Here is a 14,048-nt window from a genome sequence, read left to right on the forward strand (position 1 = left end):
CGCAGTCTTGGGCGTAAATATGAAATGGTTGTATTATTTGCAAGTTGTACTTGGTCCGTATAGAAAGTTGCGCCAGAGACAGTCAGGCCCAGATTCTTTCGGTCGATCCCAGGGGGACTTTCTCCCTGAAAGCCTCAAATTGACTCGGGGTGTCGCCGCAGCTCGTTGCTGCTCGGATGTCGAGAGCCTGGAATGTAATGTTTTTACTTTAAACCTGTTCCAGTCCTCGAGACGAACCGCAATACTCACCTCGTGCATCCACTCATTCAGCTGTTTTATCCTTTTACTATTGGCCGGATGCGTACTCATGAAGTCGGTACTGATCGCTCCTCTGAGACCCCCAGAGGATTCCGATTGACTCATGCGCTCCCACTGATACCAACCATGCATCAGCAAAGGTTCTTGCACGCTAGTCCCACAGGCCCCAGCCTACTGACCATTCGGGGAGCCTCCCGCGGATCGTAGCAACCCTTACTGCACGATATCGGGAACCGGAATGAGAAGATGCAATGGACGAGGCGATCTAAAGTTCACTTACGCCATAAGGCGGATACCAATGCGATCTGCTTCGCTTTCCGACTGCCGCGAGTTGGGGAGTCTATGGGAGTTGTGAGCTTTTCAGCGGGTGGCCAGGAAGGTCTTTCGCGGCGGGGGAACTCACTGCATCAAGAACGTGATCAAGCCCCTTGCAAGACCAAAATCGACGCCGAGCGCTTCCAAAACGTAAGCCATTACAAAAAACACCTTCATCGAGCTCTGTCTTTCAGCCGAATGACGAGCCACTTGATGGGCAATCTCTAGTGTTGCGTATGCATGGTCAGCGCAGCGTTCGCTGATTATTTGTAGGGCTTCGCTTACCATGACCCATCACGCTGGCTACTCCGTCATCGTTCTTGCAGACAGGGAGGATTCCCTCGAAAAAGAAGATTTTTCCGCCCTACGGAATTCAAGGATCATTCAGATAATAGCTCTCGTGATCGTTCAGTCTGCTGACACTCACAGGAAGCACAAAAGCGTTCTTCTGAGCGTCTTTTATTACGTAGACATCCCACTCGACGTCCTTGTTGCCAGCAGAATTCAATCTCTCTTGTCCACCGGAGCCTGACCCAAACAAGCCTTCTTCAGACTGATCCCCGCCGAAGATGGATCCGAGATTGATGTTAGACAGATTCATGCTGTGACTCTCCTTCATATGACCGAGCATGTTGCTTTCCACGATGCGTCGAGCGATCTCCCGAACCCGCTTTGTTGTGGGATGCGAAGGCGATAGTAAGGCTCCCTGGTACTGTTGAAGAATCTCCTTCTGAGCTTCCAGTCCCATAGCTGTTTCCGTTTCAGGACTGGTATCGATGAACCGTAGCCGACCAGTCTCAGGTACTCTCTCCAGGTGTGCAACGTAGTAGATACCGCATCCCGTGAGTCCTACACCATAGAGAACGATCCCCCGATCCCCCAGCCGCCGCCTCAGCGCGAGGATGAGTGGGTGTTGGTTACCGCCGGGACGTTTCCCACCATTCCCTGATGGTCCAGCAGATCCTGACGGACGAGCGTTCTCGAAGCCAAATCGCTCATATTGAGCTCGCACATTTCGGGTAGTGCTAAGTAGTCTCGGGTTAGACCGTGCGATGGTTGTCCGTGAAGCAACGGCGCTGATCGGCGATCGGAAGCTTGTACATCGGATGCCGATGCGAGTTATCTGAGACAGACTGTTCGTGACTGCTTGCATCTTAGAAACCAACTATGACTTGGGGACTCTGTTGAGCTTGACCATCATCCAACGATTTATCTTGGATACTAGGTAGCATGCACTATGAAGGTCGACGACCTGGACGACCTGGATGGATGACGACGACGAGGCGAGCGCTTACGTCATCGGATCCGCGTACACTTCGGCAAGGGCATACTGATAGTTCTGAAACAGCCAGACAACGGTGTGCGCCGGTGTGCACATACATCTATACCTCAACTCATCCTAACTCAAGAGGTCAATCCTCAAGGTCTGGTACCAATCTCCTCTGCGATGGTACCCGTGATACTATTTAGTTTCGAGTGAAGCTGGCTCGAATCATGCTTGATTGCAGCTTCAAAGGACCTCTCATATACCTCTCATACCACGTTATCGAGTGCCGTTTCATACCTAGACTGTAGATTCAAGTCGTTCTGTCAAATGACCCTGCATTTCGCCACGCATTATACTAGGCGAAGGTCGTTCATTCGAGAACGCTTGGACGATCGAGCCTCTTAGCCTTTTCATCAACCCGCATGGAGCAGTCATTTCCCTCGCCGTATGTAGTCACCTTGACGAAGCTTTTCACCGGCCCTGCGATCTCAAGGATGTACTATATTGCATCGTTCATTCCATCTTCCTTCATGATGAGTGGTCCATGGTATTATGAGATTGGCTTTCGTTACATCGACTGTATGCTAACGGGACCTAGGGATTCAACGAGAGCGAAAGGACATGTTGCAGGTTGCTAGTTTGTGCAACGTAGATCGTACAGCTCGATATACTGGTACGGGCGTCAGTGAATATTAGACAAGGCTGCTTATGCGAATATCTTCTGCTGTTCATTCGAAGTCCCTGTTTATTAATTGTCGTCTAAAACATCGTCTTTCTTGGGTACATTATTGAGAGCCTCTAACGACAATGATGTGTTGCTGTGTGCTATTGTCGAACTCGCCGTCAACCAGACCGAGTTTGTACATCTCGATCGAGCGCATATATCGCAAGATGATACTGGTGATGTAGTTTCGTAGAACATTTGCGGTTGAACCTCGTTCAGCTTCCAGCTTCGACTTTGCCGTCAAAACTGGCTCAACAGCTGAGCGAAGACGTGCGATGTACAGTTAACCACCTCGAGGTATCTGCCCATCTAAACTGGATGTCCAGTTCTCCTTAACAAGGAACCTCCGACAGTCGCTCACTCCGTACGACACGGACGCTACCTTCGTCCCCACTTGGCGTGCATCGTGATCGGGTAGGAAGTCCCTCACTTGCAGGTGGTTGAGGGAACGTCTGGATATCAGCCCATGTTCCAAAGAGATTAGAACTGGATTTGTCCGGCAAGCAAGTGGATACATTGACAGCCCGGAGATCTTTAGCACATCTTCAACCGCCCGACGCCGAGCGAACGTCACTCAGTGCGAGACTCCATGACCTAGACCTTCCCATGCTCCCAGGAGCAGAGGTGTCGATTCATGTGGACGATGACGAGCTATTGCTGGACACCTTTGCTGCTGCGAATGCACCCTCCCCTTACCCGCTTTCTCTGGCGCCGTTCACCAATTTCGGGCTTGTTCTTCCATTGTACAAAATGAGACACATAAATCTTACTCTCATGTGTGGCAGATGCATACATACAAGCGAGCTATCCAGGGCGAGGAACCATCGTGCGGAGCAGCCCGGAATCAAGCTTCGCGTTTCATCGCCGCTACTATGGAATAGACGCCGACCTTGCGCCAAGTCTGAATTGTATGAGTGTTCATCACGGGCAACGCGATGACAGTTGAGCGTCCAACTACTGTGTAACAGCAACTGCTTAACGATTGACGAGACGTCAGTCACCGGATGAGGCCGAAACTGTATGCGGAAGAGAGAAGGACAGAGAATGGGCATGTTTCCGGGACTCGTTTCTAGGAGACTAGCTAGAGAAAGATACACCATTTTCCCACAGAAGAGTATATAGAAAGAGCCCAAGGAAAGACTAGGATCGTTCAATTCTTTAACGACCACCGGTCTTGCCTCCCTTCATCTGCTGCTTGGAGACCTTGGGGGCGGTAGCACCTCCGGTGGGCTGCAGGGTGAATGGTCAAAGGAGGCAGAGATAGTTCGCGGTCAGTCTCCGTGGTAGCGCTTCCCGTGAGCCGACGATCTACAGCAAGAAACCCACCTTGTTGGCCTTCTTGTTGGTCTCCTTCTCCTTCTTGGCCTCCTTGGCCTTGGTGATAGCGGCCTGTCGGGCAGCGTTTCGGACCTCAGGCTTGGCGTTTCGCTTGGCCAAGATGGAAGCGAGGTCGGCACCGACAATTCCTCGCTACGAACACCATGATTATTCAAGCACGACATCAGCTCTCCTGATCCACCCGTGATTCCGACGTCTTCCATCTCTTCCGACTGACCTGGTGCTTGACGGTCTTCCTGCTCCTCTTCTTGGCAACCTCCTCGGTGATTCCCTTCTTGTGCATACGTCGGTACACAACGGTCCAGGCGATCTTTCGGGGGTTCTTCCTCTGGAGGAAGAGGGACTCGGACTTGGCGTTGATGAACCTGAAGACCTATGTGACGTGGAAGGGAAGGTCATCAGCCCGGTCAAGCAGTGGTGGAGCCAACCGGGAAAAGCGAGGTGATGTCGAATCACATCCGGTCATGCATCCCGTCCTGCCAATGTCATCATCCCTTTTGACCGGACGTTTGATACCCCCATCGATTCCCAGCCGCATTTCCGTAGCTTCTTCCAACTCACCTTGGAGTCACCCCTGACGTAGATCTTACCCTTCGAGGGGTAGATCTTCTGACCGGAAAAGTTACAGAGCTCGACCTTCATCTGATTTGGTGACAAGGGCAATGAGCTGATCAGTATGGCCGTTCCGCCGCGAGATGGTATAGGCCCGCAAAAGGGGTTTGGCAAAGACGGCTTTAACGAGTGAGCGAGCGAACGTAGTCCGGTGATTGGTGAATATGATCGATTCCGGAGGACCTCTTTCTTGCTTCCGTTTTTGGCGAATACGGTTCCGACAACGATCGATCGTGCAAGACCGGCAAGCAGGTGACCCGCAAGTAGGAAGTGATAGGTTGTCGAGCCGAGATGCTGGATATTTCGCGAGTTCGCGCTGAATGCTGCGCAGTCTCTGCTATCGATAACCGGCTCTTCCTCCCAACATCGTCTGATGAAGTTCTCCGTCCTTTATCCCGGCTCATGATGGGACATCCGACACCCATATCGACCGATATTCCCCTAAGTCTATTTCCTGATCCACCTCGAGTCCCTCACGCCTGTCCTACGGCTCCAGTCCCGAATCCAGCTCCAGTCGAACTCCCAGGCCCTCTTCTGCAGCTTCCTCCGTCTGTCTTGACCTGATATCCTTGTCCACTCGCTGTCGATTTCCGCCTTTGCCTTTTCCCCCTTTTGCGAACTCGCCCTCGTCTCCTCCGTCTACAAGGAGGAGCAGAGGACGAGCGGCCCGTCCGTCCGGAACTCACCTTGGCGGAAAAGTTTGCTGAATAAACTTGATGCTGAGAGAGAGAGAAGAGGGGGGCCAGTCGATTTCCAGGTGACGTTTGTGTGCGTACGATGTCAACGACCTTGTTGGCACCAGGACCAGAGAGAGGGGAACCGCTCACTCGCTCGCTCTGCTCTGCTCTCGACAGAAGGGGAACCTGCTTGCGATCCGCGGTTCGTGACGATGGAATCGGTCTGGGGGGTTCAGGTGAGAGGAAGGGGTCGTCGAGGCTTGAACTCGCGAAAAGGAAATGCGAAAGATGCAGAAAGAAGCGCGATTCGGACTTATAATTCGACCAACTCAGGCGCGCGTCTTCCGGTAATTCACGTAATTCACGTAATTCAACTCGATGACACTTGCTCGCGGCTCCGAAGGAACGTCGATCGGGTATTTAGCGGATGTATTCATCTCGACGTTGCTTCTGGAAACCCAGATCCATATCGGCTGCGCGCTGCGGTGGACAACCTTGAGAGGACGTCGGTTCGGATCAAGCCGCCAATAAGTAACAGGGACGTTGTCCAGTCAGAGAACAGCTCATCTCGCCAACAAGACTATCTAGAGGTCTAGAGGACGGTCGTTATGGCGGGGAAACGTCTTGGGGATTCTCAAGATCGTGCAAACGATCTTCTGTGCATGGGAACAAGGATTGTAACTTGCGTTGCCAATAAAGATCGCGAGGCGAAGATGTTGGACGACTGGGGATTTGCCGTTCTGTTTCGCCGGTTGTCTATGATTGCTCGGACGGCATCGTACCGAGGTTTCCTTGGTATTGTTCCCGTCGGTATGTCGAGTCCTAGCTGCGGGCTCTTTCGTATGTATGTCACCTGGCGGTTCGGGTGGTACTGTGTAGAGAGTGTCGCAGATCAACAGAATTGGGTGGCCGCACTTTGCAGACTGCTCGAAATTCATACGGCTCATACACGTCATACGGAACTGACTCGTGAACTCAAATCATCAGATCTCAGACTCCTACGCTTTGTACGCAACTAATGCATCCTGCATCGTGCTGTGCTGGCCCGGCGTGTGTACACTCTATTTCAAGGTTCCGGTCAAAATCAGAGAACGATCGAAAGGCACTCTCGCTTCGAGGAACATGGAAATCTCAGCCACCTGAACCGTGTCAGCGCCAAAGCCGGGGAGTTGGGGGGGCTTTGCCTTTCCCTCGGATAGGAGGGAAAACATCCGTCGCCAGATCCCTTTTTCCCCTCTTCGACGAGCGAGTGATCGCTGCGGGCTGACTGGATTTTGGCACAAAGCAAAGCGAGGGCAGCAGCAGCTCGAGCAGAGTGTCGAGAGAGTGGCGCGCGTGACGGCAGAGATTGCCACGTCGTCAAGGGAGCGAGGTTGCTACCGTTCGACCACGATACACACATCTCACACAGCAGCCAGCACTCTGCTCCTCCTCCCCCTCCTCGTCTCCCTCGCCTTGTTTGCTTCCTTCTCTCTACTTTCCCTTCTCTCTCTCCGCCGTCCCTGTCCGAACCCCGGCACCGCAACGAGAGAGCGAACGCAGGGTGTGCCAACGTCACGCACACTCTTGCCCGCCGTCCAAGAGAAACACCACCCCCATCGACCTCGTCCTACGTGGGTTACGTCGTGGACAGTATCCGTCCATCCTCCCCACCGACCTCCCCGACCTCGCTCCATTCGCCCATCCTACCAACCACACACCTCCTACCTCCTCGCGTACCACACCGCTCACACCTCACACCTCGGTCTCCTCTCTCGCCGGCTCTCGCTCGCACTACCAGTCTCCGCCCTCGTGCGTGCGTGGTGGTGGTGGTCGTCGTCCTCGCCCGATATTCGAGGGAGTTTGGGAAAGATTATGGCCGGGATCTATAACGTGAGTCCATCCTCTCTTTACATATGACGTAGTAGTGGTCGAACGAAACGAGCGAAATACGAAGACGACGAGCGAAGAAGACGAACAAGGACAAAAGGGAGAAAAAGAGGTCGCTGTCCATCGATTCAACATCCTCGTCGCGACCTATCCCGCCAGTCTACATAGCCTCTAGCTTCAGCCTTCCGGGAAGGAGCATACGAGACGGGATCGATCTCGGTCGTTGTCGGGACGGGAAAGGATACCTCGGCGGTGATCGAAGACGTCGTGATCGCGAGGCAGGAAAAAAAAGCGACACGCTCACCCCCTCCATCTCTACCTGCACCTACACCTTACGTCGATCGTATCATCTCAGCGGGACTTGTCTTCGTCATCGCCGTACACCGTAATAGACGCAAGAGGAGAGATCTGACCGGGAACCGTCCCTTTTTCTTCAATCTCTTGTCATCTTTTTCCTTCGGCGTCATCTTGGTTACTCCCGCTCGAACCGTGACACACGCTCCGTTCGTTCATTCCGTACAACACGATCTCGGACGACACATCCACGCCATCTCGACGATTCGGATATACACACCTCTTGAATTACCACCCCACACGTCCTCCTCCCGCTGCAATCTGCTGGGAATCACAAAAAAACATTAATCGCTCGCCCGCCCACTCGCTCCGGCTACCTCTTTGCATAATCCCATATCACGCAACAAACCTAATCACCTATAATGGATCCGGGCCAATCCCGACCACCTGCCGCTTCTGCTCCTCGCCGTCAACGTGCACCTCGGTCGCCGGCCTCGAACAAACGCAACAATCCCAATAACAACCGTCAACTCGGTCGACCTGCTCTGGAATCTCCTCCACTGCCACCTCTGACGACTACCGTCCCGACGGTCCTACATTCTGCCGCTCGAACTCGGACCCCGACCTTGTCTCATTCGCTACACGGTACACCACACGATGTTCCCGCTGCCGTTGTGAAACGGGAATCTTTACCTGAACTGGACCGTCTCGCTGCCGCTGCCGCTGCCGTTTCTGCGGGGGGCACGTCGTCACCCTTTGCGACGGATTCTCCGTACGGTCGACCTCGAACCGGTGTAACGAACAATACGAATCACCCACATCACCACAACACGTCGGTCGGGCTCGTCGGCTGGTCCGATCGCAACCACCATCAAAACCAAAATCACTCGGCCCGGATCGATCAATCACCTCGGTCAAAAAACCTCGACAAAAACAACAACAACCCATATCCTTACGAATCTCAACCTTCTCCCCGTCACCCTCAACTCGCAAATTCATCGTCGGCTATGCCTGCCGGACCGTCTTCTACATCGCGTCTGTCGGTCTCGCACTCGACTCGCGGTCGTCGTCGATCCGCCCATGCCAATGCCATTATCGATATCGACCCGATCATCTTGCGTGAACGGGAACGTATGGAAAATGAACGGATGCAACGTGAACTCGCCATGGACCGTGATCGTCGGGTCGGCTCGGGTCTCGCCGCTTCGTCGTCCTCTTCGAATACCAATATCAATGTACCACCATCACACTACTCGCATCAAACTCTGCCGGCTGCACGACCCATGTCGAACGATCTGGCGCAATTGGGAATATCGTCGTCGAACAATAACGGCCCGCTTCCGCCTCCTCCACATCCGTTTGCTGCCGGTCCTCCACCACCCGGTCGTCCGCCGCTTGATACCTTTCCTCCGGACACCTCTCTGCGTCGTCGATCGTCTCCTACGCTCGAACGCCGTCGAACATCTTCCTTGACGATGAACAATCCTTCTTATCACCCACAGCATCATCGTCTGCCTACCACTTCGGCCGCGCCTATCGCTTCCAACGCCAACAACTCGAATTCCAGTTTGAACGCTGCAGGTCCTTCTGCCACCACTCTATCTCACAACGCATACTCAGGAAACCAACCCTCCGTCATGGCTCTTCCTCCGGGACCAGGTGCTAGGATCGTAGATGGTCCTCCCGGATCCAACCCGGGCGGTGTACCTCCTCCAGGAGCTGTCCTCATCCCATCGGGCGGACCCGGTGGACCTTCAGTCGCGGGTCATCACCCTCATCAAGTACAATCTGCTCATCATCAGATTCACGACAATGGCGCGCACGACAAGATGGCCTCGTTATTGAACGAAGTTCGATCGGAGTACGAGGCGATGCAGACGGATTGCATGGTCTTGAAGGGCCAGAGGGACGAATATGAGAACAAGAGTGAGTCGTTGGGATGAATCTGGGTCTCCTTCCAGCAGAGCTCTTGTGCTGACGCTAAGAGGTCCCCGGTGTTGATGTCTGAAACCTACAGTCAATCAGCAGATTCAGGAGATTGCGCTCATTAGGCAGGGTCTCTATGAACTCGAGGCTCAGCACGCGAAAATTAGGGGCGAGTAAGTTGGCCTGTTCTCGTCTGCGTCAGACTGGAATCAGCGCGTTTCACTTACGGCCTACCATTTACCTCACTCTGCGTGAACAGGTACGATGCGGAGATCAATCGATTACGAAGAGAATTAGATCACGTTCGTGCGGGTCCCGCTGGGAATGGCGCCCCTCCTCCCGTCCCCGCCAGTGCGACCAGCGCGAGTGGAGTCGGAACCTTGCCCAGTTTTCTGCCTGCGCCTCCTGGAGGGCCTTTGCCGCCCAACCCTGCCGATAGGGAACGGGAACTCGAGCGAGAGCGACAGCGGGAGCGCGACAGGGAGAGGGAGCGTGAGCGTGAACGTGAGCGAGAGAGGGAAAGGGAACAGGACCGAGATCGAGAGAGGGAGAGGGAACGACAACGCGAGCGTGATCGAGAGCGGGAAAGAGAGAGGGACTCGTACAGGGGATACGCCAAAATGGATGTTGACAAGCCTACCGCCAGTAAGTTTGATACCACTCGTACGACCGATCGCTCATCAGCTCAAGATGTCTCTGATGTGCTCTGGTGCAGGTGAACGAGATCGTCTACCTCCCCCTACCGCAAGCGGTGCTGCCGCTACTTCCGTCGGTCGACCGACTCCTACACCTGCCCCCAAGTCTCCTCCTCTCATGTTATCCGAGTTGGACCCGGACACGCTTCCTAGGGATTTCAAAAAGGAAGGTCAAGGATGGTCGGTGGTTTGGAACCCCAAGACAAAGAAGCAGTTGGAAATCGCCCCGATCCATACTTTGGTACACGAAAGGTGAGGAGCGCCAGCTTTGCCAAGTTTGATGTCCAAGCTCATCCGAATCCTTGGATTGCAGTGTCGTTTGTTGCGTCAAATTTTCGAATGACGGGCTTTTACTCGCGACAGGATGCAACCGGACTGCGCAGATCTTCGATACCAAGACCGGAGCAAAGACGCAGTGTGTATTTTTGCCCGATCATGGCGGGACTTCTTGATACTAACGCTTTTTCTACTATTTCCGCCAGCATCCTGTCGGACGAAACCGCATCCCAGGCCGGAGACTTGTACATTCGAAGCATCACCTTTAGTCCCGACTGCAAATACTTGGCCACCGGGGCTGAAGATCGTCAAATCAGAGTAAGTACAGCGTGCTTTAGACATGAATATCTTGCGACTCAAGCTAATCTCCATGGACTCTTTGTAGATATGGGACATCAAGACGAAGCGTATTCGTCACCTGCTGCAGGGTCATCAACAAGAAATCTACTCGCTCGAATTTTCTCGGGACGGCGGGTTCATTGTTTCTGGTTCGGGTGATAAGAGCGCCCGGATATGGGACATGGCCACGGGCAGCTGCGTGTTTGATTTGAGGATCGACGATGTGGTACAGGGTGAAGTCGGTCCGATTGATGCTGGAATCACTTCGGTCGCTCGTAAGTGGACCAAGTCCAGTCAGAAAACGCAAGCGATGTGCTTATTTTGCCTCTTGATCTCGATTAGTCTCACCGGATTCCAGGCTCGTCGCTGCTGGAAGTCTGGATACCGTGGTGCGAGTTTGGAGTACCGTCACCGGACAACAGATCGAGCGTCTCCGGGGTCATAAAGATTCCGTGTACAGGTGAGAATCCAATTAGTGGCGGAGGCTTTCATATAGGTCGATATTGATTGCTTTTTCAATCGATACAGTGTCGCTTTCTCGCCTGACGGGAACAGTCTCGTGTCTGGGTCGTTAGATCGAACTCTTCGTGTCTGGGACCTTTCGGGAACGAAACGGGCCGTTTCGCAAAACTTGAAGGGTGGCCAGATCGTCAATAGCTCGGGTACATGCGCGCATACCTTGAACGGTCACAAAGTTGGTCCATTTATCGCTTGTCCACACTATCTGTAGCCGGATCGAGCTGACATCTCCCGCTTCACCATGTCAGGACTACGTTCTGTCGGTCGGCGTGACCCCTGATGGTCAATGGGTCGTCTCGGGTTCAAAGGACCGCAGCATTCAGTTCTGGAATGTGGCTAGCGAACAAGCTCATCTCATGTTGCAAGGTCACAAGAATTCAGGTGAGACAGCTTTCTGATGAGATATCAGAAGTTCGCTTCGCGCTGACCGCCTTCTTCGGTAACAATCAGTCATCTCGATCGATTTGGCCAAGAGTGGCAACATGTTAGCAAGTGGATCTGGAGATTGTCACGCTCGGATCTGGAGCTACAATACTCCGGCCTAAGATCCCCCGTACTCCTGCGCGGAAACACTTTCCCGGCGAGCTCTCGGATTTCTCTCGCTGTTTTCGATCTTTTTTCGCTTCTAGACTTTGTTTGCCCCATCGTTGCCTAATTCTGGGCCTTTCTTGGATCCTTGTACGACATTACCCGCCATATCAAACGATCTTGCACGCATACAGACCGATTAAGTGGGACCAGTTATCTCTTACTTGCTGACAATTTAGCCTCCAGACCTTGCATGGTAAAGCATGGCAAAGGCAAGGATCTCGACTCAGAGGGATCGTCCCACCCTTTTTAGTCTCCTTCAAGAGTGTAGCTGTGACCGTCAGCAGCTCTCCAACACTAGATACACGGGCTCCTGCACCGGAGTTTCACGATTCGGTCATTGTTAGCCGTACAGTTGGTCTAGCCACTGAAAAGCTGTCCATTTCATACCGAAATCTCAGACATGGTATTTGCATAGACATGATTGCGGAGACTGCAAAGTAGACAATCGGAAAATCCGTTATTTGTCTAGTTTGTTAGCGGTACACTAGATCGAAAACGATGACAGACAGACTAGAGGAGGAGGGAATACATGGTAGATCTCTGAGCGATCTTTTTTTGGTCGGATATATCGTATCGTAGGGTAATATGGTACCAGGGACGTTTTCGGCGTCGTATATTTTCTTCCGAAATCCGGTTGGACTTCTTCTCTCGGCTTGTCGTTTGCATCTAATCCATCCCCACACAGAGCCTACTTGGCAGGCGCCGGGCTCTTGCTCCTGCTAGGGCTCCTACTAGCGCTGCTCCTCCTCTTCCTCCTGACGGGGCTTCTACTCCTGCTTCGGCTGATGCTACGGGAGTCTTTCCTGCCCTTCCTGGGCGGAGGAGACCTGGATCGCGATACCGATCGGGAATACGACCTGGACCTCGATACGCTCCTCGACCTGGACCTCGATCGAGAGTAGGAAGGCGAGCGAGATCGACCTCCTCGTCTTCTGGGTCGAGGCGAGACGGAGCGAGAGTACGAACGAGAACGAGAGACGGATCGGCTGAGCGAACGACGACGGGAAGGTCGGCGCACGTCCGGGCTACCACGACGAGGCCTGTCGTCCGGTCGACGAGGTCCGGTAGGACCAGGAGCTGGCCCAGAGAAACGATCACGGTCGTTGTACGCGTTGGGTGGGTTCCTGTTGCCGTATCCCCCTCGCCTGTCGTCGAATCCAGCACCACCTCGAGGCCCACTTCCGTATCCACCCGGTCCACGCTGCGGGCCGTTGTTGTCCCTGCCATATCCACCTCCATATCCGCCGCGACCAGAACCCGCTCGACCTCCAAACGGACTCCTGCTCCTCTCCCTCGCACCTCCGCCGTATCCGCCATCCCGCCTCCCTCCACGTGCGGGCGAATACCTCCTCGGACCCGGACCTCCTCGTCCCGGTCCAGGAGCCGCGTAATCGTACCGGCCCGGACCCCTGTTCGCGCCAACATTCCTGTCCCTCGAGTCCGCTCGTCCAGGCGCAGGAAGCGGGAGGTGCGAGAGTTCGACCTGCAAGATCTGGCCGTCTAGCGATCCTCCGTCCATGTGTTCGATCGCTTTACCGGCCGAATGAGACTGGGCGTATTCGAGCGCCGCTTTGCCTTGGTTGTGCCCAGCTACGTGAAGGGAGTAGAGGATCATCAAACAGGCAAGAGTCGATGAGCATACCGAGCGAGAGGATGAAGGTAGATTCGATGATGAAAAGCACGACTTACCTCCCCTGACGACAGGCAAATCGATCCCGGTAATCTTCCCGTACTGTCCAAAGATTTCTTCTAGATGCCCCTTGTTCACGCTTCGAGTGAGATGACTGATGACGATGACCTTGGATCCATCACTCCTTCCTCCTCGAGAACGCGACCGTCTCGCTCCTCTAGACCTAGACCTCGACCTGGACATCGATCTCGCCCGGTCTCCTCTGGGCGCCCTGGAGCGACTGCGAGATCGGCTTCGACTGACGCTCATATCGCTACCGGAACGAGCACGACGAGACTTGGTCGTTCGTCGAGCGGGAGAAGCGGAACGAGACCCCATCGAGACGTCATCCGTGGACGACTTCTTCTTAGTCGGGACTGGGGATCGCGAGAGCGAACGAGGCGTCCTTGAGCGGCCTCTGTCGGACATGATGATGAGGATGCTACGTGTAGGCCGTTACGTGCGTTTGTTATGGGATTCCAAGATCAGTAGAGATGCATGAGACGATGAATGTTGAATGATGAATGATGAATGATGATGATGAGCTGGGTTGCGCTTATCGTCTCGTGGGGTCGCGCTTCTACTTGGTGGTCAGAGTACGGCCATTAGTAGATGATCAATCAGCCATTCGGTTTCGATTTCGATCTGAGCTTGGGCAGACATGTTGAACGCACCTCGA

At 53.9% G+C, this 14,048-nt stretch overlaps 5 protein-coding genes across 5 annotated transcripts; 2 read left to right on the top strand and 3 right to left on the bottom strand.

The window, feature by feature from the left end:
- Positions 1 to 25: 25 nt before the first annotated feature.
- Positions 26 to 1,763, bottom strand: HD553DRAFT_308860 (peptidase family M48-domain-containing protein). The gene is made up of 7 exons (XM_046179599.1): positions 1,001 to 1,763; positions 859 to 937; positions 662 to 797; positions 539 to 598; positions 438 to 474; positions 250 to 372; positions 26 to 187 (listed from the first exon to the last, which is right to left on the bottom strand). Exons 1-7 carry the CDS (start codon positions 1,724 to 1,726, stop codon positions 83 to 85), a joined length of 1,266 nt encoding a protein of 421 aa, XP_046037771.1. The 5' UTR covers positions 1,727 to 1,763; the 3' UTR covers positions 26 to 82.
- A 1,959-nt stretch (positions 1,764 to 3,722) lies between these two features.
- On the bottom strand, positions 3,723 to 4,544 carry HD553DRAFT_270422 (60S ribosomal protein L24; the record flags this gene model as incomplete). Its single annotated transcript, XM_046177662.1, has 4 exons — positions 3,723 to 3,794; positions 3,891 to 4,034; positions 4,120 to 4,275; positions 4,464 to 4,544. The coding sequence occupies 4 exons, from the start codon at positions 4,542 to 4,544 to the stop codon at positions 3,723 to 3,725; spliced, it is 453 nt and encodes a 150-aa protein (XP_046037772.1).
- Positions 4,545 to 5,799: 1,255 nt separating this feature from the next.
- HD553DRAFT_334652 (uncharacterized protein) lies at positions 5,800 to 7,235 on the top strand (the record flags this gene model as incomplete). The annotated part of the gene is made up of 4 exons (XM_046182156.1): positions 5,800 to 6,035; positions 6,179 to 6,339; positions 6,477 to 6,986; positions 7,096 to 7,235. 4 exons carry the CDS (start codon positions 5,800 to 5,802, stop codon positions 7,233 to 7,235), a joined length of 1,047 nt encoding a protein of 348 aa, XP_046037773.1.
- Positions 7,236 to 8,991: 1,756 nt separating this feature from the next.
- HD553DRAFT_270343 (WD40-repeat-containing domain protein) lies at positions 8,992 to 11,654 on the top strand (the record flags this gene model as incomplete). Its single annotated transcript, XM_046177658.1, has 11 exons — positions 8,992 to 9,280; positions 9,372 to 9,453; positions 9,540 to 9,778; positions 10,005 to 10,227; positions 10,289 to 10,390; positions 10,458 to 10,569; positions 10,637 to 10,865; positions 10,933 to 11,050; positions 11,119 to 11,284; positions 11,358 to 11,490; positions 11,560 to 11,654. The coding sequence occupies 11 exons, from the start codon at positions 8,992 to 8,994 to the stop codon at positions 11,652 to 11,654; spliced, it is 1,788 nt and encodes a 595-aa protein (XP_046037774.1).
- Positions 11,655 to 12,044: 390 nt separating this feature from the next.
- HD553DRAFT_207199 (uncharacterized protein) lies at positions 12,045 to 13,944 on the bottom strand. Its single transcript, XM_046177131.1, has one exon. The coding sequence runs from the start codon at positions 13,796 to 13,798 to the stop codon at positions 12,389 to 12,391; it is 1,410 nt and encodes a 469-aa protein (XP_046037775.1). The 5' UTR covers positions 13,799 to 13,944; the 3' UTR covers positions 12,045 to 12,388.
- Positions 13,945 to 14,048: the final 104 nt, after the last annotated feature.

Source organism: Filobasidium floriforme (genome assembly GCF_021052385.1).
Source record: "Filobasidium floriforme strain CBS 6241 chromosome Unknown HD553scaffold_7, whole genome shotgun sequence".
Lineage (NCBI taxonomy): Eukaryota > Fungi > Basidiomycota > Tremellomycetes > Filobasidiales > Filobasidiaceae > Filobasidium > Filobasidium floriforme.